Source organism: Pseudocercospora fijiensis, assembly GCF_000340215.1.
Source record: "Pseudocercospora fijiensis CIRAD86 unplaced genomic scaffold MYCFIscaffold_17, whole genome shotgun sequence".
NCBI classification, from domain to species: Eukaryota; Fungi; Ascomycota; class Dothideomycetes; order Mycosphaerellales; family Mycosphaerellaceae; genus Pseudocercospora; species Pseudocercospora fijiensis.
In genome coordinates this window covers 260,304-286,216 of record NW_006921548.1, presented here as the reverse complement: position 1 = coordinate 286,216, position 25,913 = coordinate 260,304, and the positions used below count along the sequence as shown (strand labels likewise).

General features: G+C 42.9%; 2 protein-coding genes across 2 annotated transcripts; both read right to left on the bottom strand.

The window, feature by feature from the left end:
* Nucleotides 1-749: 749 nt before the first annotated feature.
* Nucleotides 750-1,160, bottom strand: MYCFIDRAFT_180353 (uncharacterized protein; the record flags this gene model as incomplete). Its single annotated transcript, XM_007934154.1, has 5 exons — nt 750-883; nt 911-926; nt 954-1,004; nt 1,047-1,056; nt 1,111-1,160. The coding sequence occupies 5 exons, from the start codon at nt 1,158-1,160 to the stop codon at nt 750-752; spliced, it is 261 nt and encodes an 86-aa protein (XP_007932345.1).
* A 23-nt stretch (nt 1,161-1,183) lies between these two features.
* On the bottom strand, nt 1,184-10,049 carry MYCFIDRAFT_180352 (uncharacterized protein; the record flags this gene model as incomplete). The annotated part of the gene is made up of 6 exons (XM_007934153.1): nt 1,184-1,224; nt 1,257-1,264; nt 1,288-2,853; nt 2,883-2,998; nt 3,037-3,261; nt 10,041-10,049. The coding sequence occupies 6 exons, from the start codon at nt 10,047-10,049 to the stop codon at nt 1,184-1,186; spliced, it is 1,965 nt and encodes a 654-aa protein (XP_007932344.1).
* Between the last annotated feature and the right edge of the window lie 15,864 nt (nt 10,050-25,913).

Below are 25,913 nucleotides of genomic sequence, written 5' to 3'. Positions count from 1 at the left end.
AGTAGGTTACTAGTCTACATCTTCGGCCTTATAGATACTAAATTGCAGACGTAGCAGTACTTAAGCACCTCTTGAATATCAGCCTTCGTTATGCCGTAGAACCTCTCGTTAATAAGGTATTGTATTACGCTATAACGAGCGTGTCCGAAGGCATAGTGCTTAGTAGTTAGAACATGCCAAATCTCGTGTTCTTAGACTACTTTCTTATAAGAACCGTCCTTCTTAATAGTATATAAACGAGCTTCTTTAACGTTGTATTTGAACCGCTTACGAGCCTAGATCTTCTCGTTATATTTAGCCCTCGATAGTGTCTTATAACCGAGCGCTTTCGGCTATATTGCTTTATCTAGAGTAATCTATTATAATAGGCGAAGATAGCGCTCGTATATTACGAGAAGCTTGTCTTTACCGCTATTGCGTTTGTCCTTTAAGTACTGCTAGAATGCTAGTGCTGTTGTCGGTAGAAATGGATTAATACGAGTCGCTTCGTCGCCCTCGAGATTAGGTATAACAACCGTCGGAAGCTACTATTAGCGTAGCGGTCGGACAGGCGTATTGCGGTTCAATCGTATATGCTAACGGGCAGAGTCTAGCGAGGTTGGTTGGAAGATAAGGCCTCCGGTAGAGGCAGGTTGTCGAGACGACATTTCTAGCTATACTACGAAGGCGGGTTGCTAGAGGTACTAGATCTAGCTTGCTAGCTGTCGGTGTCTATTGCAACACTACTATACGATTATATACTATGATTTCTAGATCAAAATGCTTAGGAAGACATATACGATCGATGCCGAGTGCACCGGTGCGATAATTACGGTATTGTGTTGTAGTATACGGATCTTCATTGCTGTACTAGGATGCGGCTTCTTCAGCTTGGCAACAAGCGCTTACAAACCGGGTTTGCTAGCAACACGGACCATTACACAGACCTATATCAACCAAACAACTCCTGAGACCTCATCAAAAGCGCTATATTTGATCAAAGTATGAATCTTGACAAAGGAAGCCTTGTTTGATCAAATTATGCTAATGAAACTGGCCAATTTGACCAAATAGGGCCTTGTTTGGTGTAATATCAACGGACGGCGACACGTTTATTATGTCTGCATCCACCTATGAACAGATTCATCGACTTCAGGTAACATGGATTTATCAACCGACATCCTACATTGCTAGTTCAGCCGTTTCAGATGGTGATTGATTTGTTTGCAACACATTCATCGTCACCTGTATCAGATTCATCATTGTTCGAAACTGACACTCTTCCCTCCCAGATTGCCTTGCATTTACTCATTCTTCTCCGGAAGCGCCGCCTTCCCCCTCTGAAGCCGAATCTGCACCTTCGCCTCCTCCAACCGATCCTCACACGGAAGGAATTCCTGCGGCATCCAGCCTCGGGAAACATCTCTGATCGGTCGACCGCGCTGCACCCAGACGTCGTAAATCAAACTCGCTTGTGCCAGGAGTCCGTGAGCGAAATGTGCCGTGTCGAAAGCGAGGGAGGTGAGGTTCCTCTCTCCTCTTCCCACACCGCGGATCTGTACACGCAGCATTCGCTCCACGGAATCTACGAGAACGTCCCTCCCGCGCATCAATGCCCGCGTTTGATCCGCTCGCAACTCGAGTTTTTCCAATTCTGAGAGGACCTTGCGATTCTCTGCTACCATGGATGCAGCGTCGAGATGAGAAGGATTTGTGGCAGAGGAGGGGATGAGGGTGGGAAGTGGTTTTAGATTGGAAATCGTGGTGTATACGTCATCGGAAAGTGCGATGGAAGTTTGGAGTGCAGAGTCGAGATCTTGAGAGGCGATTTTCAGGCGGCTGCGGAGAGTAGCGGCTTGGTGGTAGATGCTTCGAAGTTTCCACGTCGAGTTGCCGAGGAGAAGTTGAATCCAGGAGAATGCTGTTCGGGGGTAGACAAAGGTTCGGAGAAGATCGCAGTAGTGGCGTGCAGGGCCGGGCCAGTAGTACATGAGGAGTGGGGATGAAGTAGGTGGACAGGAATTCGTGAATGCTTTGTCGAAGATGTTGAGAGTTTCTGGGTCGATGGCGGAGAGTGATCGGTGGACGGTGACTGTATCGGTATGCAGTCGATCGAGGAGGGGCAGGAGATAGTACTGAGCTGAGTTGATGGCGGAGGCAAAGTGCGAGCGAAGATGTAGAAGCTGGTCGGCGTAGAGACGGACTGGTGGCGATAAGGGTTTGTGTGGTGATTTCGAGGGCATCAGGCCATGGCAGAAGCTTCGGCCAAGGCGCGAGACGCCGATACCGTCCGAGGTGATGTCGGTGTCGAGTGGAATGCCCAGATGTGCCAACACCTGCTCCACCTCACAATATGACGTGCTGTGCAAGTTGTGCCTGTAGTACAGTGGACCACACTCTGCGAGGAAGTGCAGCATCGGCAGCAAGATGGCGTCCAAAGTCAACAGCATTGTAGGAGGAAGCCTGGCCTGGGGGTCTGGGATGTGTTCGAAAGCGGCTCTCACCCGGGTCTCATTGATGCTTTGTTGCAGGAAGTATGGGTCGAGCACAATGCAGACGGCCAGGATGCCGATATTCACGAGCAACACTTTTCCCATTCGCCGGATCCACGTGCATATTCTTCGTCTCTGGAGCCATAGCATTCCCAGCATCGGAAGCATGTAGAGGACGAAGATATCGCACCATGGACAAGTGTCGGCCGGAATCCATAAGATGGCGAATGCCGGCGCGGCGGCACCCAGCTTGATGAAAATGGCCTCGCACGTGCCCTGCCATAGCCATGGGATTCCTTTGGAGTCTTGGTAGAACAGGCAGCAGGCGAGGAGCAAGAGAGCAATGAGCCAGGCAAGTGATACAAGCAGTTTGAGGCTCCAGCTAGCCATGACAGGTGAGTGAGTTGGGACTCAAGGCGATGCATCGAAGGTGACCAGGATGTCATCAGCCATGGACAGGAAGCTGGTGGGTCGCAGACACAGACGACGAGGCATGTTCCCCCATGGCCGAGAAGATGATGAGAGTACTGTGACGAGTGTCCCAATCGAACGCAAACGCTTGCACAAAAGGGCAGTCGGAGGCTGCGTGCAGGAGGTTGAAATGATTGATTGCCTCCCGTTCTGCGTGTAGAGCTGTGACACGGCCAGATGCAGATGCAGGAAGCAGCGTCGTGGCGTGGGATGACACGGCGCCAGGGCGAGATTGATGTGCAGATGTCGTACCGCCGCCGCCGTAGAAGTCGATTTTCATGATGAGTCGGAGATGGAAGTGGATGTTGCCAGTAGGCACCTTTAGCAGTAGGTTTCCGGCCGTTTCTTATATGTAAGAAGCCGCGAATAGCGTCGTTTTAGCGGCGGAAAGTGAATAACTAGAATAACGGCCAATTTGAGGTTTAGCAGTAGGTTTTAGTAGCGTCCACTGAACGATTGCTTAGTAAGCAAAGGAGGTACTAAGAAGCGACCGGGGTCGTAGACCTTACTATAATTAGCACTATAGAATAGACGTTAATTGCGATAGCATACTATAGCGTAGTACGACTTAGACGGCTTCTCGACGGATAGTAAACTCGAAGAAGATATAGCGGCTATTTGCGGTAGAATATTAGCAACTACGGCGGCTATATTAGCTTCTAAGGTAGACAATCTACTAGATCTAGCTATTCGCCGAGATAATAAGACTAAGCGTAAATACTAGCATAGATAGGCTCGCAATAATAGGCTATATAAAGAGCTGCGAGAGTATCTAAAGAATAAGTAGTAGTTACTAGAAACATACCCTAATGCTAACTTCTAAGGTAACTTCCGCTTTACTAAGCAATAGATACTAGAATTAACTAAATTGCTAGATATTAGGTCTATTAAACTACTAAACCGTATACGGTGCGATCTAATAATAGTGCTATATATAGTATATAGAAGGCTCTTAAATCTAGGCTATTAGCGTAACCTATACTAGATATTTAGTCGTAGTAAGAGTTAGGTATCTATCGTATTTAATACTACTTACACTTAATTAGTAAGGCGCTAGAAGGGTCGATTAGTATAGGACTTTAATCGATTAAGTAAAGAATACCTATAGCGGATAGCCGTTACTATCGCTAGATTAATCGATATTAAGTGCGTATTTAGTTATATCGATAGCACCTTACGGAAGTGCTATAGACCGACTTATAACTAGCGGCTATTCTATAATAGCTATAAGCACTTCTATAGCCTTAAGTATTAAGGTATTGTCCTTCCGGATAGCATAATATTACTATATAGTCTAGCACCTAGCTCCTACGGTAATATAACGCTAATGCTAGAGAGCGGATTTAATAAGGTATAGAAGTCGTATTTCGAGCCGCCTAGACAGCTACCTCGGCCCTTCGAAGAGCGAGTGTTCTTATATAGTAACTAAGCATACAATGTAGTCGATAGTGTTATAGGAAGCTAGAAAACTACGAATAGCGAGTTTCGAAATGCGAGTAAGGCTACGGCGGCAAAGGAGATAAGTGCTATATATTAGGCGGTAGAATAGGGCTTTACTAAGGTAGTAAATAACTTCGAGATAATAAAGTATTTCTATAGATTGCGAGTCGAGTTAATGCCGGTTAGGGCGATATATATAGTAGCTACTTTGCTTACTAATTGCCTAACCTGCTATCGTAGCAATAAGATTAGTCGATTATACGGTATACGGCCTCCGAGTGTACGAGAATACCTAGCTAATCTACTACCTGTACCTTATCTAGCTTAACTAGCTAACGGTAACCTTGGTCCTTCTACGCTATAGTAGGCACTTTAGAGCGGGCTTTTAAGCAGGCGACGAGGTATTTAATAGCGGCGCTTCGTTTAGATATAGTCGTACGGATATACCGACGTATAAGACTAATAAGATTAAGGTTATTAATATAACAGAGGAATATAGAAATAGGTAGAAGAAGTCGTAGGTTAGGAAATAGCTAGATACGGGTATATCCGTACTAGCGTATAGTATAGCGCGACCGATGCTTTGCGACTCTAAATATAATAATAACATTACTATTTTTAAACCTTCTCGTATGCGCTATAATCTTTAGTATGCGGCGTATACTATCGTCTAAAAATAAACGAAAACGAGCAATACGTTATTACGTAGCGAGTCGAAGATTGTCGGAGCCCGCTTACTAAGCGATACTACTCGGCTTTCCGCGTCGCTTCGAGCTATATACTACTATACCTGCCCTATTTTACCTCGCGCTACTAGCAATCGAAACCGGATTTATCGACCGAGCTTAAACCCCGCGATTTGTATAAAAAACGACGCTCTTAGCGCTCTCGTACCGAACTAGAGTACGATTTCGAATAGGCAATTGTAAAAGAGGATATTAACTAAGTAATTACAACATTTATAATAACAAGAAGGACTATAACTACTTTACCCTAACTCTAAACCTAACCCTAATACTAATATATTAAATTATCTGCGAGAATACCTTATCGTTGAGGGTATTAAGGTCTACGAAGCCGTCGCTATCGTCGTTATTGTCTATCGGGTCCGTTTGACTACCTATAACGATATTATTAGAAGGAAGCTCTATTTAAGACAATAGTAACGGCCTTAATAGTAACGAAGCGGTTATCGTCGCCTATAGGGCCTAGATACTAGACTAGATAGTATCTATTTAACGTACTATCTTTAGCTTAACTTCCTTTACTATAGCGCTTATTACGGCGTTTAAGTCGCTTCTAGCGCTTACAAACCTAGTAGGACTTAGTATGCTCGGAGCCTCGCTAGCGGCGCTAATAATAGAGACACTTAAAGACTCGAATAGCGACCTAATTCTACGTCTTAAGCTACAGCCTTTAGCTAGTATTAGCTAGTAACCGGCCCTATACCTATAGGCCAGTTTTGAGCCTATATAAGAGGCCTCCTTCTATATTGTAGATAGAGCATTAACCTCGTATAGCACATTGTTTATATTACACTTCTATAATGCCTATATTATAGGGCTCTAGTTATTAGCCTAAGCGATAGTCTCGTTATCCTATCTTACTAAACATAGCTGCCTATATTGCTATAGGTTATATTACCCTCGGTAGCCTAAACTATTGCTATAAGTAGTAGTAGTAGTGTTAGTTTCCGTCCTATATTAGAGCCGAAGGTAGGGCTATCTCTTTATATCTAACAGGTTCGGGTATATTAAAGGTAGTCTCTAGGTACGAATAGCTATAACCGAAGCGAGAGTACGATAAGAGCCTACGATACGGACGATACCGAAGTATCTTAAGGGGCCGTTACGACAAGCAGAGAAACCTCTTAATAAGGGCATCGCTTTAACCCCGAAAAGCTACAAACCCTTAGGACTATTACAGCTTAGGGCCTAGTCTATAACTATAGCTAGCTTCTAAGGACTTAGCTCCGGGTCGAAGACCTATTTAGTACCGCTTACTCGAGATAAGCCCCGCCTAAGGAGGAGATAGACTAATTACCTATCGGCCTTGCTTAGTTTGCTAAGACTATCTATACGATAGCAATTTCTAGATTACAGGTCGGATGCCTAGGCAGTTCCCCTATTAACCGGGTAGACTACTTCGGGATTCGCTACCTCGTTCGGATAGTGCTTAGCCTTCTACTAGAAAAAGAAGGTCCCCGCCCCCCCGCCTAGCTAAAGGAGATACGAGCTAGTTTCTAGGATCTAGGTATAAATAGAGATTATAGTCTCTCCCTCCGAGCGGCTTTTATCTAATACTAAACTTAGCTCCTAGGGGTATATAGGCGACCCCTAGGAGGCTAAACTCTAATGCTACCCCGGGGGTAATATTAGAAGAAAATAGCCTAGTATACTATTTTCTTATATAGCAATATCGAAACAAACCAAACCTATAATATATACTAAAAACACTTTCCTATAGCATTTTATTTCAACTACTTTATAACAATCGAATAAGCTCTAGCGAAAGCGAGCATTACGAATTAGCGGAATCTTCGGAATCTAATAACCTACCGGACTCTATTAACGAAGAAATCAGGCGACGACTAGTTGTTATAAGCGCCGTCGACCTAGGGGCTATCGAGCCTTCTACGCCTAAGGCCCTCTACAATGTCGTTATAAAGATGATTTAAGGGCAAACTAACCTTCTCCGTTAGAATAGGCGTCGCCCGCTAGAGCTAGGAAGTAGTAGGAACCCTTTATTCGAAGGGTAGAACGCTACGGCGCACGTAGAACGCTTTAAGGACAACTTAGCCGAGTACGGACTCGAAGAGGAGTCGGACTAGTATAAGGTCCGGTCTCTTACGAGGACTACTATTACTAAGCTTTACCGAACCCTTAGAACCCTAGTTAGCTACCTAGAAAAGGACGACAAGTCTAATGCCGACTAGGAGGTCTTTAAGTAGGCCTTTATAAGGGAGTATCGGGATCGCGATAGCCGTCGTATTAAAGGTAGTCGTACGTAGCTTAAGAACCTCTATATAGAGAGGCGTACCGAAGATAACGACCTAAAGGAGTACGTCCGCGAGTTTGTTAAGTTAGCGGACGGTATCGACTAGTAGGACCTCGAGAATTCTTAGAGAACGAGGCTGCTCCTTAAAGGGTTGCCGTAGTCTACGGCTAAGCGTGTCTTCCGTTGCTACAAGCTTAGCGAAGCTAATCCTAAGACCTTTAGGAAGTATAAAGAGGTCCTAGAGGCTATTAAGGACGACATTAATAGCTCCGCCGATACAAAGAAGTTCATTTACGGCGAGGACCGGAATAACCTAGCCTAGGTAAGGAACGATGCCTTAGGAACTAGAGGGCCTAAGTTTCTTCCTAAATCGCAAAGTAGTCCTAGTACCGTAACTCCTACCGTTACTAAGCATTCTTAGGACGTTGCGGACTTAGCTAAATCCCTAGCCTAGCTCAACCTTAATGCGAAAGCACTATAGCGAGTTAGGGAGGTCCTTAATGCTAGTATACTAAAGGATATGCTACTAGTCTACTAGGTCTCCGATCCTAACTACCCTAAGGCCCCTTTAGTTAACGTCTACGCTATACAAAAGATCTATTCTAACTTAGATAGCAAGTGCTAGATATGCGGCGGTTTCAAATATATTTAATTAGACTGCCCTATCTAGAAAGAGCTTCTTAAGAGGAAGCTCGTTATATAAGTAAATAGTCGGTTCTACTATACCGATACTAGCGACAAGATTAACTTCGAGTAGGATCGTAGAGCCCCGAAACTGCCTTAACTTAGGAGTCTTCTAGAGAAGAAGTATAGTAGCAAGATCGAGTTTAAGGACACTAGGAATAGTACCCTCGCCGCTATTACTAAACGAGAAACTTAGAAGGTTAGGGCAAAACAGGTTAAGGAGCGGAGCAGTAATAGTACTACTAAGCCTATTAAAGTTAACTTTGTGTCTTAGGACCCGGACGCAGTTACTAATGTTTACGCGATTACTAAGAACAGTATAGATATCTACGCTGCTACAAGGTCCTAAACTTAGTCGTCCTAAACCTAGTCGTCCTAGGGCAAGGATAAGAGCCCGTAGAACCCTACCCGCCCTAGTGCGGCAGCCCCTACTAGGATACTTAAGAAGTAGGCAGCTAATAAGGCTAAGAAATAGCGAGAATTAGTCGCTAAGACTAAAACACTCTAGACAGCTAAAGACCGTATAACCCGAGCTAGTATAGCCTCTCCGGAGGTCCTAGAGACTCCGGATATCGATATAGAGGATGCTACTACCGACCTTAGTAGTACCCTAGGCCTAGCTAACCCGCCGGCCTACAAACGAAAGTCAGCCGACCTAAAGAGCTTTCGCTTTAATAGGTATATAAAGAAGTATAGTGCCGGGCCTACTAACTCTTACGACACAAAGGCAAATGCTCTCTTCTAGGCTTTATAGTTCCTAGACCTCAAGTCTAACGTGTCTATAGGGGAGCTTCTAGTATACGGTTTGCCTACTAACCTGTTCTAGAGCCGGATTCCTAACGATGCTACCTTTATAAAAGACCTTGCAGCCCTCCGACGTAAATAGGGGCGAGAGGACTATATCGACGTCTCTTCCCTATAGTTCCTTCCTAAATTTTTAGGGGCCTAGGAGTTAGTAGAAGGCGAATTAGTAACCTACGAGAGCTAGGAGACTATCGATAATACTAACGAAGAGGGGATTAAGGAGATAGGCCGAGGGAATAATAATAATGCCGACTCTGCTTCGGTTTTAGTTTCTATTAAGGCTGTCCGATTTACTAGCTAATAAATCGGTCGAGTAGGACCTCCTCGACCTAAGGAACTTTACTCTATCCCTAATAATATAGACCTTTCCGTAGTTACCCGTTCCTTTACCGTCGTTCCCGCTATCTACATTTAAGTTACTATCGGAAGCTATAGTTAGCAGTTGCTAGCAATGCTTAATAATAGTTCAGAGTTACTTATTATAAGTAAGCGCTAGGCTAAACAGCTCCGACTGCTAATAAACAGAGATATTTCCCTTAGTATATAGGGAGTAAATAGGGAGGTTACGCTAGTAGGTGCCTGCTATAATGTTATAGTAGACGCTTTCGGTATATGCTTTTCCTTTACCTTCTAGATTGCCGCTAACCCGAATACGCTAATTATTCTAGGTCGACTATAGTCTCGTATAACCCGGGGTATCTAGCGCAACTGCGACGATAGCTCCTAGAAAGGAACTATCGCTAACTAGAAGGGCAACCGAGTCGTATTTACTAGTTGTATCGGAAACACTAGCTACAAATCCTACGAGGATATCCTTGCTACTTCTAAGCGCTCTTCGGGAAACGCTATAGCGCGGTTGTAAGACTAGTAATCTACGCTATAAGTTAATATAGCTTAAATAGGTTATATCTAGAGGTGCGCCGCTCCGTACGACAAGGCTAGTTCCTAGGCTCTATACTAAGAAGACGAATGCTCGAAGCGATAGTAAGTATAACAGTATAACGACTACCTAGTATACGAATCTCGGTAATAATGCTGTCGCAGGTATCGCCGCCGGAAGCGGATCTACCCGAGCCCGAATCCGAACTAACTAATTAAAGCGCCGAGCTAATGCTACCCCGGGGGTGTTATTAGGAATCTAACGTTTTCGCCGGAATTATAAATTAGGATTACTAGCTGCATACCTACCGACTTAAGGAGACTTCCGATAAAGTTTACGCGCTGTTCTATTGCGCTAATCTCCGGGCCTAACGTTAAAGAGAGAGGGCTCGGGTATTACGAGCGGTTAGTATATATACCCTATATAAGAGGGTAGCTAACAAGATTAAGCCTATAAAAGGCAGCGTATATATAACCGATAGGTCTAATCCTAGCGGAAATCCTAACTAGCGACAAAAGTGCCTTAACCGCGAAGCGATATTAATACCTAGGGATAGTCTATACGACTAGAGGTATATTACTAAAAAGTTCTCCGCTATTCCTAGGGAATCGAGGCTAACGCCGGAGAGACTAGCGAACATTAAACCTAGCATCGAGCTTTCGGATCTTAAACTAGATTTGCTATACGAGCTTCTATACAACCGCGAAGCCGTATTAGTATATAACTTTACGTATCTAGGCAGGATTAACCCGGAGGTTGCCCCTTTATAGAGGATCCGAACGATCGAGTATAAGCCTTAGGCTTACCTAGGGTTTAAGCTAAACCTAAGCCTAAGAGGTATAGTTAAAGACATAATACGGCAGCGTGTAAAGGCTAGTACCTTAGAGCCTTCCTATGCCTCGTATCGCAACCTATACTTCCTAGTTTAGAAGAAGACAGCTCTTAGGGAACTAAAGAAGTACCGTCTAATTAACGCTATATAAAAGTTTAACGCAGTTACGATTAGAGATACTAACCTCCCTCCGGAGACTAATAGGTTCTTAGAAGCTTTTGCTAACTGTATTGTAGCCTTACTAGTTAATGTTTTCTCGGGCTACGACTAGATCCCTCTCTATCCTAATAGCCGCGACCTTACTAGTTTCGAGACACCTCTTAGGCTATATAGACAAACTACCCTTCCGTAAGGGGCAACTAACTCCGTAGCCTAGTTCGTTCGTATTATAAACCAAGTCCTCGCGGCCTATATCTCCTATATAGCGATGCCTTTCCTTAATAACATCGGCATTAAGGGCCCTAAAACTAGGTACGATAATAAAGAAGTAGAGCCTAGTATCCGTAGGTTCTTTCTCGAATACATTTAGAACCTCGATAGTGTCCTCTACGACCTAGAGCGAGCTAACCTAACGGTATATAGGGAGAAGCTTCAGCTCCTATATAAACGAATAAATATTGTCGGGTTTGTAACTAATAAGAATAGCCGCTATCCTAACAATATACGGGTCCTAAAGATTATGTCCTAGCCCGACCCTACCTATTAGAAAGACGTCCGGATCTAGCTTAGAGTAGTCTCCTACTTCCGTATCTAGGTCGAAAACTTTACGTTAGTATACAAGCCTCTATACGCCTTGCTTAAGAAGGATACAGAGTTTAAATAGACCTCCGTTTACTAAGCCGCTAAGGACAAGGTTACTAAGGTACTTGTTAGCGCGCCTACGCTTACCTCTATTAACTACTCGGAAGGCGTAGGTCTGCTAATTGTTGCTATCGACTCGAGCGGGGAAGGCTATAGCGAGATACTAATATAGTGCGATCGTAAGGAGCCCTCCTTACATTACCCTATCCGGTACGAGTCCGGTCTATAGAAACCTATCGAGGCCCGATACGATACTAGTAAGCGAGAGTGCCTTAGTATCTATAAGGCTCTTAAGAAGTTCCGACCTTAGCTCTTTAGAGTGTTCTTTCGCCTAGAGGTCGACACTTAGACGCTAGTCTATTAACTTAACTATATAGCCTCCGACCTACCTAACTCTACGATAGCTCGGTAGGTTGCCTAGATCTATTTATTTAATTTCGACGTCTTCTATATTCCTAGTAAGAAGTATACTAGACCGGATAGCCTTTCTAGAAGGCTTGCTATAGAAGAAGACATCGCCGAGATAATAGAAGAAGAGGATATCGACGCGGTTATTAACCGCACTTTCTTCGCTACCTTCTATATTAATGCTATGCTAGCGATTACTAGGCCTGCTGCCGACGACTAACCTAGCGACTAACCTAGTAACTAGCCCGACGAGAGCCCTACTACTAACGACGACGACTAGGCTAAAGCTAAGGCAGATAAACTAGAGAGGGATAATATCCTTAATAGGGTCTACTCCGACGACTCCTATAATATCGCCTACTTCCTTACCTATACGAAGAGAGCTCCTAGTCTATTAAGGAGTTAATACCGTCGTATTATTCGCTATTCTCGGAGGTTCCTTATTAAAGATCGCATCCTTTAGCGATAGGCTATAATTAATACACTGCTCTAGCGTATTATTAACGATCTAGTAGCCCGATAAGAAATCCTTCGCTCCGTTTACGATAAGCTCGGCTACCGGGCGGCGGAGGGCACCTTCGATATCCTTCGTCGACGCTACTAGTAGGACGGCGTATAGGCTAATGTCTTCCGTTACTATAAGAGCTGTCCTAAATGTAACTTTAGGAACAGCTACCGGCGTCTAGGAGAGCTTCGTATCCCTACTACCTAGTTAGTTAGGGAGCGGTAGTATAGCGATAGGGTCTATCTTAGCCGCAATAATAGCCTATATATTATTCGAGAGGGTCTTTCTCGATAGCCGGAGGCCTATTATTTCTATAAAGGTTGCGGTGCTATTAATGCCTATAATATAGCTACCTTCCTATTTAAGGATCTATTTTGCCGCTAGGGAACACCTTACGAGGTTATCTTAGACAACGCTACGAACAATATAGCTAAGGAGGTTTAAGCGCTACTTGTTTCGTACGGGGCTAAGAACGTTCGCATCTCCCTGTACTATCCCTAGTCGAATACTATTATTAAGCGCGGCTATCGGTCGTTAATTAATGCCCTATCTAAGATAACTAATAGTAGCGATAGATTAGTTCCTATTTCTACCCGCGTCCTAGCCCTTCTCTAGGCGGACCGAACTACTATCGTCGATACGACTAGACTTACACTAGCGGAACTTATAATTAGGAGGGACGCCGTTCTTCCTATTAAATTGTCTTACCGTACGTACGGCGTTTACGATTAGGGGTCTGTTCGTACTAGGGTAGACCTTCTTACCCTACGGGCTAAGGCTCTTAAGGATATAACTACGACTTCTTAAGAGGGTCTTGCTCGACAACGTCGGCTTCGGGAAGAGGCTAAGTAGTATTTTAATAACTATAATGCTGTTAATTAGGAACCTCTAAAGGTTAGCGATATAGTCCTTCTATACCGGTCCGAACTAGAGTATAGTTACTTCTATAAGCTAGCCTTTAAGTAGAAGGGTCCTTATAGAGTAAAGGAGGTCCTTTACTCGGGTTCTATATACCTTCTTTAGGAGCTAGATAGTGCTACCTTAAAGCACTCTTACTCTCGGGCTAATCTAAAGAAGATCGTTAAGTTACGCGAACCTGCCCGCCCTCCGCCGACCGAGGAGGAAGTTAGTACCTCTATAGACCCTCTACCGTCCTTAGATGCCTATCGGGAGGAGGATCCTACCGCTATTATAGATCCTGTTCTGCCTAAAGACTATACCTATCCCTAGATTCGTCTTAGTAAGCTATTAGGAATAACTTAAGAACAGAGGGAGGGTTATATACGGATTAACTATATATAGAGCATTTCCGATATTAAGTCCGATAGTGAACTAGACTTCTAGCTATCTAACTCTAACTCCGAGGAACCTAACTAGTCTAGCGACGAAGACCGCCTAGAATTATAGCTAGATCCCGAGACTAAATAATTGCTTACTCTTCCTTACCTCTACCTACCTCTACTACGTTGCTTCCTTACTCTTGTCGATTGTTCTCCGCGCTATTAATATAGTGCCGCCCTGTACCTTTAGTCCTTACCTATTGTCTATTCCTACTAATGTTTATACTCTCGTTTATTGCTTTTAGTTTATCCTATTATTGTCTTTTGCTTTTGCCTTTACCTTCGATTGATGTTGCTATAACTTTATTCCTTCGCTCTTGTTTCCTTAGATAGAACTATACGAGGCGTGTCTTCCTAATAATACCCTAGGGGTAGTATTAGGAAGATAGCCGAACCTAACCCCTCTACCCTTCTAGGACTACTTCCCTCTAGGTTCCTAGACTCTAGCAACCTTCCTTAAGTAATAACGACAATAAGATACTCTACTAGAGGATGTTCCTGCCCTAATTAGTACTAGCTACGCAGGATACTAAGAAAGGGAGGATCCCTCTCCCTTCCTAGCTCTTAGATAGATATAGCAACCTAGGCCTATAGCCTCTAAGAATAGGGACCTTAGGCCGCTAAGCTTAGTATCTAGAAGAAAGAAGAACGTATAGGCTACGTTTATATGCCTGCTACTATAAAAGGTAATGCTATATCTATAACGATAGTGCTATAGGCTAATACAAGCTACGCTAGGCCTAGGCGATTTGCTCTTAACTGCCGAGTATCTCTAAAGAAAAGCTAATACTACCCCGGGGGTGTTATTAGTCCCGCTAGTCTTACTACTATAGATTACTACTAGGTACTCGAACTAACTAGTTACATTTCGAGTACGCGGGAATCTACGAAAGCTAGAGGTTAATAAAGGCGCGTAGTCGCTACTAGCAATTAGCTAGATCGATTGTTAAACTTTAGCCGCCCTACTAACAAAGGAGTCTCGTATATAGCTTTACTTTTTAGGGTCTATATATAATCGTTATCCGTTTGCTTTACCGGAATATATAGACTACGCTACCTTCGTACCCTATTTAAGGCGAGCCTTCTAAGCTCTTTCTTCTACTCGAATACTAACTAACTTACTACCGCCTACCCCCCTCTTCTATCTAAACCCTTTAATTATTATTAACAAGCTACGAACGTTTTTGCAAACTCGTTACTAACTCCTTTCCGCTCCGGTCGACCGAGATGTCTTCCGGCGCCCTAAATCCGCTAGGCGCTAGCAGTAGTAGCAACCTACTAGCCCTAAACCTAGGCGTACTAGTCCCGATCGAAGCCCCCTCCGATAGCGCCTTAGCTGCTATAACTAGCCTCGAGTACTGCTTCTAGATCGTTACCGCCCTTAAAGACCCTTAAGAGAAGATCTAGAACGCTCGCATCCTACTACGCGTTATTAATAGGAACATTAAGAAGGCTACTATCTTAGTTGCGTACGGTATAAACAACTTGCGTTAGTCTATCGGTAAGCGTATCTTTAAGCGCGAGGTCCTTAACGATATAGATATCGAATAAGCCTTTCCTATCGTCTATAGCCTCGAAACAGCCGGCACCTAGATTCGTTTGCGCTTTAAGACCCTCGACTAGGCCTTCGAATATTAGGGAGGACTAAGCAGTCTTCCTAAGAGCCTTGTTAACTTCGCCTATAGTAGATAAGAGCGTACAAAGCAGGTCTCTTCGTTCGTTAACAAGTACAAGGTCCGTCGTTAAGGCGCTAAGTACCTTTCCCGCACTATAATCTATCGTATATCTACCGCTAGTAAGAAGGTAGGCAAGTAGTTACTTAACTTGTCCTTTGCGCTTAACGACTTTACGATATCCTACTAGAAGCGGCACTACGATGCAATTATCTAGATCGATCTTAATATATAGACAACTAAGGATCTACTAAAGGAGAAGGGCTATCGTATTAATAGTATAGGCTTTATTGTTAAAGGTTAAGAGGCTCCTATCGTTAATGTCCTTAAACGTAAGGCTCTTCGCCTAGAAACCGAGGCTAATACGGCTGCTAGTCTCGCGCTCGCTGCGGAGATATAGGCTTAAGACCGTCGCTCGACCCGTAACTATAAGGTCCCTTAGGAAGTTAAGGACGAGCGCGCTAAGGCCGAAGCAGCGCGCAAGAAGGCATTGCATGCTCGCTAGGCTCTCCGTAAGGCTACTAAGAAGTATAGCGCCCCTTCTAGAACTAACTATAGTACTAACTATAGTAACTCGGATGTTAATATACTAGATATACTACTAGAAGATATCTCCTCCGAAGGCTCCTTTAGCGAGCGTAGAGATAGAGGGCTCTCGCCGATCCTATTAACTAAGAATATCTATAGTTCTTGCAAGGGCGACTCTATTACGTACCTTATTACTAAGATCGATATAGTTCCTAAAGCCGATATAGGCAAAGCTCCTACCGCCCTATCTATCTATTAATAGCTCGACGACCTTAGTAAGCTAGGAGAAGAGCCGTTCTCTATATATGCTAACTATATTAAGAAGGCTGCTAAGGTCTGTAGTCTCTATACTAGTACTAGGACGAGTATCCTCGTCGGTCGCCTATTAAAGATTAGTCGCGAGGTTCCTAATTAAGATGCCTTCGCTACTCTTAAGGCTAATTAGGCCTATACTAACTAGTTTCCTAGACGCCCTATTACCGCCCCGACATCTCTAGGACTCTACGCGTTCAACCCTACTAGTACTATTACTCGCGCCCTTACGCTAACGGATTGCTAGAGCAAGTTCGTTACTAGTATCCTTAGCTAAGGCACTTCCTTTGACCGCTTTCGCTAGACTAGCAATGCTATCTTCCCTTAAGTCTTTAGCTAGTTATAAGAGCCTCGTAGAGTACATCTTCCTTTCCTTATCGACCTAATATAGGAGGAGTTTAAAATGTACCTTTAGTATATACGTGCGATGCCTAAGTCTAAGTAGGAAGGCCGTAATGCCGTTTAAACTTATAGTATAAGCAACTAAATCGTCCGCTAGTACCCTACCCTATAGCTCTTAGCTGTCGCCCTTCGACCTAATTACGTATATAAGCTTATCTCTGTCCCTAAGCCTACTAAGTTCTTTAAGGTTAGCGGTACTTATAAAAACTGTCCTTCTAAGGAGTCTACTCGTCTCGGATAAGATATAGTTAAGCTCGTAGCTAGCGAGGGTGCTAGTTACCTACGTATTAAGGTCTGCCTTATATCTAAGGATAAGACTAGCTACTCTACTACTGTCGAAGGCATATATTAGCCCGAGGTCTTTGCGAACTAGGTTAAGAAGCTTAAGGCTCGTAGCCTAGTCCCGCTAAGCAAGATCGGTAAGCTTACTAATAAGCACCTTACCGACGACGACCTCGACTATATATTCGATAGTTAGCCTAATAGTAAGGGACGTAAGGCGGAGTAGATCCTTAACCCTCTAAAGGAGTGCGAAGTCTCTATTTAGATGCTATACCTACTATATAGTAATCTAAAGACTAAGAGCAACCGTATATTAATTAACCTAGGCTACTCTCGCGTTATCGACGGCACTAAGATTAAGGGTTACGACAACTTAACCGTCGCTAAGGTTACTAAGGCGTACCGCAATCTAACCGCCCTTCTAGGTTCGAATACCTTCGTACCGTTCCCCTTCCCTACCGCTATCTTAGTCGAAGGCCTTAGTTACATCTCCGACGCCCTAGTTAGTAGGATTCCTTAGTTAAGTTACGTTGTTTAGAACGAAGTTAAATAGATTCTCTAGCTTAATAACGAGGGACTTAAGGAATATCTATACGATTAGGAGAATACTACGAAGGAAAAGGCTACTAACCTCCTCGTTAATTAAGCTTTCTACGAGGGACAGTACTTCGGTACTAATAGCTTTAACGTATACGGAGGAGATTTCGAGAACCGACTAGTAGATGAGGTTATTACTAGTAAGGATTACAGCGCGTTAAAGCAATAGTAGGTCTGTATAGTATTGCTTAGGAAGTTGTTTTTGCATAATTATAGTATCTAGGATTAATGCTATCCCGGGGGTATTATTACGGAGTTCTAAAAATGGCCTTAGCTAAGAACGCTAAGGATGTATATATGTTTGTTTTAAGCGCGCAATGTGAAGCGTATCTAGTTAGATACGAAGAAAGAGAGGGATATTAGCTAGTAACCGGCCCTATACCTATAGGCTAGTTTTAAGCCTATATAAGAGGCCTCCTTCTGTATTATAGATAGAGTATTAACCTCGTACAGTATATTGTTTATGTTACACTTCCACAATGCCTATGTTATAGGGCTCTAGTTATTAGCCTAAGCGACAGTCTCGTCATCCTATCTTGCTAAACATAGCTGCCTATATTGCTATAGGTTATATTACCCTCGGTAGCCTATACTATTGCTATAAGTAGTAGTAGTAGTGTTAGTTTCCGTCCTATACTAGTGTTCTTAGTATATTAAACATAGGCGATAGTACCTCTTTAAGCATAGCTCCTTATGCCTATAAGCCTCGCTAAAGTCGTTTAGACTCGAAGTCTAAACGACGGCGCTTAGTAAGCTAAGCAGTATTGCTATCGGCTATACTTAGCGTAGATAAGTCGATAACTTCTACTCGCTAGACAGGCGTTGTTAGAGCTACTAGAGCGGCCGCTAGAGTTACTACTAGAGCCTAGTTATTGCGCTAAGACAGTGTCGACAGTATAGCGTTACGTATATTCTTAGTAGGATAGTTAAATACCCTTAACTCCTTAGTATTTAATACCTTCTTACGCTATACCTTGCCTAGTCGAAACAGTATCTCTATAGCCTTATCGAGAAGCTAGTCTTAAAGTATCTCTATAACAACTATACCGGAAGCTCCTTCTAGTAACCTTCTAGTAATAACTCGGCGCTTAATTATTATACGATAAGCCCTTACTAGATTACTAAGAGTTGGCTTACCTAACGGCTAGCTAGCGAGGACAATAGCCTTAAAGCTATTATTCTATTTACGCACCTTACTAGTTACTCGTTTATAGGTAATAGCAGCCCTAACCTTAGCAAGCGTTAGCTTACTATCCGACGAGACATAGCTATTGCTATTAACTCGAGCATTATTATTGCCTTGTTCTTTAGCAATAGAAGCGGCAATAATATCGTCTTAAGAAGGGCTAGTATAGTCTAAAGTTTAGCTGTCTGTTTGAGTGCCGCCTAGCGTAGAAATAGGCGCCTTAGTTAGTATAGAAACAGGCTCCTTAGTTAGTATAGAAATAGGCTCCTTATTTAGCGTAGAAACAGGCTATCTAATAGCCTTAGAAGCGGCTAGATTAGCCATTGTTAGACTATATAGTAAAGGTTAACTATAATAGTCTCGGAAGGTAGCTAGTAGTATATAGAAGGAAGGGCCTAAGCGAGGGTATAGATCGCTCCGCGAGAAGTCGAAACCTAGATTAAGAAGGGTAGTAATGCTAGGCAGGGTCTGTGTTAGGGTAACTAGAGCCGCTATAGTACTTAGAGTGTTTAATTTGCTAACAAATATAGGCTTCTAAGCACCTGCTATACTCTCGAAGGCCTAAATATATGCCTCTCTCGAGGTACGGACCTAATTCTAATTACAATCGCTCTCTGCCGAGGTCTCCGTAGCTGTTCCTATAACGGCTCTTAGAGTGATTGTATATAGGCTACTAGACCTATATAACCCTTAGCAGCCGCCTAGCGACCTTTACCTACTTCTTACTAGACTCTCCGTCTTTATATATATATATAAGGGGTATATAGTAGCTAGCAGGTAATAGCTACTATACTAGAAGACTAAATTTAATAGAAGGCGGAGACAGGGTTTAAACTATTTAGCTAAGGATTTAGCACACTCCTTTACTTAACTACTAACGGCCTAGCGTAGGGTCTAATTAGCGTATTTTCCTTTATATAAGCGTGCACGGTTAACTGCACGAGCTCGTACAGTTACCTATGCTTTTATTTACTTAATCCTTTATATACGGATAACTGCACAGAGCTTATTCACTTGTTAAGGCGCTAATAAGTGCTACTGCCGCGTATACGGAGCGCAACTGCCTTTCTAAAACTACTACTAAAGGTGCCTAGTATTAGAGATGGAAAGCGCTCTACGTTTAGAGAGTCTAGGGGAAGGCGGAGACGGATCGTTCCGCGTGCTTGCTATGTTTTGCTAGAAGGTTAAGAATGCTAAGACTTTGGTTTTTTTAGCCTTAGAACTCCGAGATTAGACTTCCTTAGACCTGTTATAGTTACTATTATACCGCTCCTTAATCTAGCCTCTTTAATATATATTATTACGTCTCTTTATTATCTCCGGAAGTTACTATTCTTATCGCTATATTAATAGTAACTAAATTATAGCGCTTATATCTCGAATATACGGTTATAGAGCGCGCCTCTTAATCGCGGAAACCGACCTCTTCGAAGGAGCTTCTAGTATATCCGGGGTTTCGTTAGTTACACTTTACCCCGCGGTCGCGGGGATTCAAACTATACGTAAAATCGCACTTTCTTAGTAGGCTACACGTAAATCTCGATATAATCGTACATTCTAGTCCTATTCGGATATCTAGGTAGGTGCAGTAAGGAACCGCGAGTCCAAATATTATATATATAGCCTTGTCCGAGTGTGTAGTAGCTATAGACCTCACTGCCGCCGTTTTCTTATATAATCCTTAGCAGGCGCGTCCACCTTATTCTAAGGCGCGTACCGCGCAATAGAGGCTAAATCGGGCTATCGGCTAAGAAGGTCAGTATTCGCGTACTCTATAAGGCCGAGAAGAGAGGTCCTACGGTCGCAATTTGGTTACTAATATACCGGAAATCTACTGTTTCTTGTCTCTTATTCTACTTATGTTTAGTCTCCTATTATATATGCTCTACAATATTGCTATCGTCGAGTTTTACGTATAGCCTACTAAGAAAGTGCGATTTTACGTATAGTTTAAATCTCCGAGCGCGGGCGAGGGGTGAAGTAGGCTAACGCAACCCCGGATATAAGGAAGCGGTTAAGCGGCGCGAGTCGCCTACTAAGAAGGATAAAAAGAAGATAGTTAAAAAGAAAATAGTCGAGAAGAAGGCGGTTAGTAGAAGAAAGAAGATAACGTAGTAGGAGAAGTTTAGTAATATAATAGCCTTCGAGGTAGTAGCGCGTAAGAACTTCTAGGTTAACGATACCGCTACTACTATAGAGGAAGAAGATAGTATTATAGCTAGCGAAGTTAAGATTAGCGAGTTAATACGGTTAGCTAGCGCGGTACTAACGTAGGCGCGGCGCCTAATTAATATTTAGTAGATAAATAAGGAGGATATCTCTATAGTATCTTATAACCGTAAGGACCTATAGTATAAGCAAACCTAGCGCCCTCTTACTAGTAATAATAAGCTCGCTTTCGAGAACTATAACTATACTAGCGCTAGTACTTAATACGCTAAAGATACGTACTATTAAGCTAACGAAGAAGCGTAGAAGAAGTAGCTCTACGTCGGCGACTATATATTAATCGTATCCGCCGTAAAGATAGCGAAGGGTAACTAGTTTAGATAGAGTTAGAAGAAGGGTAAGATATTCTTATCCTTACTATCGCCCTTGCCTTACGGCTGCTTTCGCTTAACTTATACTAATTTCTTCTATAGCGGAAGATTATAATAAGGCCCTCGACTACGCTATAGAATTAATAAATAATACTAAAGACAAGACTAAGATTAATATTAAGTTTAAGACTACTACTAAAGATACCGGTAGACCCTAAAGTGGTTTAGGTTACAAACTATAAAACGTATATAGTTTGGTTTCTTAGCGGCAAACTAGCTCCCTAGTTCCGGTTTGGTTTTTCTAAACTATATAGATTCCTAGTTAGAACTAGAGACTATATCGGTTTTATTATAAACACACTCTTATCCGACTACCGGCTACTATTGCCGGCTATAATAGTAACTAGGTTATATTTAGGTCGCTCGCGGATGCCCTAACTATAGGCATTGCCGTTAATAGGTCGTAGTAGCGAGAGACTATATTATAGCTATCCTAGCTATAGGGCAGTATAGTAAGTCTTACTATTCTTATACTCTGCGCTTTGTATACGTATTATAGATCTTAACGTCTTCGGATAGTAGGTAAATCCGGAATACGGACTATTATAGCTAGTAGGAATATTAAGAGGACGAGGAGAAAGCTATAATCTCTATTTACGCCTTTTATTACAAGCATACTCCTACCCGACTACCGGCTACTATTGCCGGCTATTATAGTAACTAGATTACATTTACCCCGCCCGCGATTGCCTTAATAATAGCGATTGCCGTTACTAGGTTGTAGTTGCCGTTGCTAGGGCGTAGTTGCCGTAGTTGCAAAAGCTTACCTAAATAACGTTACGTAGGTAGTAATAATTAGGGCTTCGCGATATTCTTATATCTTTTATCTTCTTCCTCTTCTATACCTATAACAACTATCGACGCTACGCCCCCCTCTCTCCCCCCTTCGCCCCCTCCTTCTTAAAATAATAAGAGAGAAGCGCGCCGCGCGCTAAATAGAAGATAGTAAAGAACGCGAGTTTGTTTTACCTTAATATCTAAAAAAAAGCGTAAGACTAAAGAGGAGTACTCTATAAACAAAAATTCTATATAAGATCGCGAGAGGAAGGACAATATAGACGAGGATAAAAGAGCTAAGAATAAGAGAAGGAAGGCGCGTAACGAGGCATTCTATCGATAGCTAGCGCCTATTAAAAAGAGCGAAGGTTAGAAGCAGAAGATAAGCTAGGAGAAGGCTTAGAGGAGGAAAGAATTACGGCTAGTTTTCGAGGAGCAATTTCTACTAGCGTAAGTTAATATAGCTAGCAGCTATAGCCGGAATATATAGCCGGTAGCGTAGCCGGTATCCTTTCTCGAAATCGGTAACTAATACTATTTAGACCTATTCCTACTACCTCTATCGATACGACCGATAATAACGGAGATGTTTAGATAGCTAAGAGTAGTAATACTAGACTTTAGAATGCTACGTAAGAGCTTATTGCTACGAATAACGGGACTAAAAAAAGTAAAGAGATACTATACGTCGATCTATTTATAGGCGCAGTCTTAAGGCCTAACGCTATAGACGATAAGGGCTAAGAGTAGATTAAGTATAGCGAAAGCGACGAGGCGCTAGTAAAGGTCTAAGGCATAAGTCCTATTAATCTAGATAATTATCGTTAAAGCTACTACGAGAGGCTTACGAAGATTAGAATTAAGGCTAGTCGTCTTTATATCCTCGATATAGAGTAGAGATTTCTTTATAAGTATTAGAGGGACGCCTTTACGAGTATAAAGGAAAAATATCTTACAATTAATAATATAGAGGCTAAATATCTAAGGGCGGCGAAGGTATTACTTAAGGTAGAGAACGTAAAGGTAAGTATTTTATAGCCGGCAGCTATAGCCGGCATTCGTAGCCGGTAGATACTAATAGTCGAATAGAAAGCGATTTCCGAGGGAAGGGTACTATTACTATATAAAATCTTTACTCCGGTAGAGAGGGCTTATATCCGGAATCTAAGCTACTAGTAGGATAGTTTCCCGTTAGATTTCTCTCGACCTCTATATAAGATTCCTAGTAATTACCTACTTTAGTAATACGGCTTTATCTTAACTACTCCGTAGTCGCCTAGCGAAGCTCGTTCGCTCTTTAAGGTCTTTACTAAGAAGCGGAGGGAGTTCGAGTAGGATTAGTTAAAGGAGGTATTAGTCGGATATAGGTTTCGTAGTTAGACTCGGCCTAAGCATTTGCTTATCGAGTGTCTTACGCTAAAGGAGGAAGGATTAAGACTAAAAACAAGCTCGATTGCTATAGTAGCTCTATTCCGTTAGTAGGAGAGAACCCTCGTATAAAAGGGAAAAATTCGGGTAGCTAGGGTAGCTAGGAAAAAAGTTAGGTAGTTAGGGTAGCTAGAGTAGCTAGGAAACAAAAAAAAGGTAGCTATATACTTACTACCTAGCTGTTCTTAACGATAAGATACTATAAAAGAAAGGGTGTTTCCCTATAACTACTAGTATATATCTACTACTCTTAACCTCTCTGTATAAAACTTCGAAATATGCCGAACGATATTATATATATACTAGGCGCTATACTAGGAAGAGTAACTACGAGACAATAGGCGAGATAGTCTAGTATACGAACTAGATCGTAACGACGTCGAGACGAGGCTATATACTTATTTTCGAGCCTATCGAGTACTAGACGACGATTAAGGCTAGATTTATCCTCTTCGCAACCTAGTAGTAGGATTTCGTTATAGGGTACTACCGTCCGGTCTTTACCTTTATAGAGTCTAAGAAGAAGGTTATTCGGAGAGATACGAATATTAAGTATTAACCCGGATATCTTCGAAAAGGCTAGCTAGGCGTATCTTTAGAAACCCGAGTATACCGAGTAGTTTAATTAATAGGTCTATAAGATATAGTTCCCTTTTTACTTACGTTTAAGGGAGTATAAACTACGGAAGTACTCGATACGATAGGGTAGCAAGGATCGAACGGACACATTCTAGAAATTTTTTACAGAGGAGGCATTATACCGTAATACGAGTTCGTGTTTGAAAGGTTAACTAGTAATTGTCTATAAATTCTATAGTTCGATCTTAAAATACCCGAAGCTAGGGGATAGGAATTTATCGCCTACTAACTATCTCCGTTCTAAACGGTATCGGGAATCTTAAAGGGAGGTAAGGGTTAAGGTAGATATAGCGTTCGAGAAAGAGGTACGTCTTTTAAATATACTAGCCGCAGCTGCCGGCTATAGCTACCGGCTATAGCTACCGGCTATAGCTACCGGCTATAGCTACCGGCTATAGCTACCGGCTATAGCTACCGGCTATAGCTACCGGCTATAGCTAGAGGGTCCTTAACTTAACCCTATAAATACTACTAATTTTTATAGGCTACGTAGAGAGAAGCTTAAGTATTAAAGGCTTCCGATTTCTCCCCCGAAGATTTTAAGTATAAAGGGCTACGCCCTAGGTAGAAGCGCTAGCCTTAGGCATTCGGCCTACGCCACTCTAACCTACTACTTAGCGCTTATCGCTACCCACAAAACTATTCGGATTTACGTAGATAGACTTAGCTCTTTATCGAACCTATTAAGTCTTATATCTAGTATCTACGTACGCGTTACTTACCTATAATATTAGGTTCGATCTTTAATATAGGAAACGCTAAGGTTTATTAGGAACCCGAGTAAGATAGCTAGGGGAACGCTACCCCTACCGTACTAGAGATAACTAGGGACGAGATCTATCGTGCCTTCGAGAGTCTCTATACTAGATAGTAGACGATAGAAGCCTAGCTATAAGCTACTCGTTCTACGCTCTAATACGCGGAAGCGTCTCGCTAGCCCGGGCCTCCCGAAGCTAGTTTAGTACGAGACTAGTCTACGAACGAGATCCTAAAGGGACTACTAGAAACTCTCTCGGCTTCCGGCTAAAACGTAACGGCGTCCTACGAGTAGAAACTACTATCGTAGGATAGGAAAGCCGAGTCGTTTCGGGACTACCTACTACGACTAAGAAGTTCGTACCGAGTTCGTTCTAGGCTAAAACTAAAGCTCTCCGAAGATTACTACTAGGACACCGTATACGATACCCTACCGGTAAAGGAACGCGCTAGGATACGCTACTTCTAGGAAAGAGGAAGCCTTACGAAAGGAAAGGACCCCGAAGCTTTCTTCTAGTAACTCGAGGACGTCTTCGTAAATAGCAACGAAGCTATAAAGGCGCTAGAGCAACTCTAAGCCCTAAGGCACTCCTAGGGATAACCTTAGTACGACTACTAGCTAGAATTCGACGGCCTCCTACTAAGTATAGGCAGAGACCGTTAGATAGACGATACGAAAATCGGGTATTTAAAGAATACCTTCTCGAACGCGGCTAAGACCTATACTACCGCCGTACTAAAGATTAAGGATTACTACCTTTATACGGAGGAGGTCGAGCGGATTATAACGAACCTCGAGTCGATAGATTAGTTCAAATAGGCTACGAAACGTTAGCAAGAAAGGAAGAAAGAAGTAGCGAGTCCTACGGTCGTTATTCCTCCCTATACGGCCCCCGCGACGAACCCGAAGGTCGACTCTAATAGAGACGTAGTTATGTATCCCGCCTATAGTAACGCTTCCCGTAGAAAGAACCGCGGAGCCTAACAATCGACGGCGGGGAAACCTAGGGCTAAATAGGTCGACTCTATAGACAGAGAGAAGCGTACGGGGAAAATGACTCTACTTACCGCTATAAATGCGCTCTGGATGCCGTATCCGA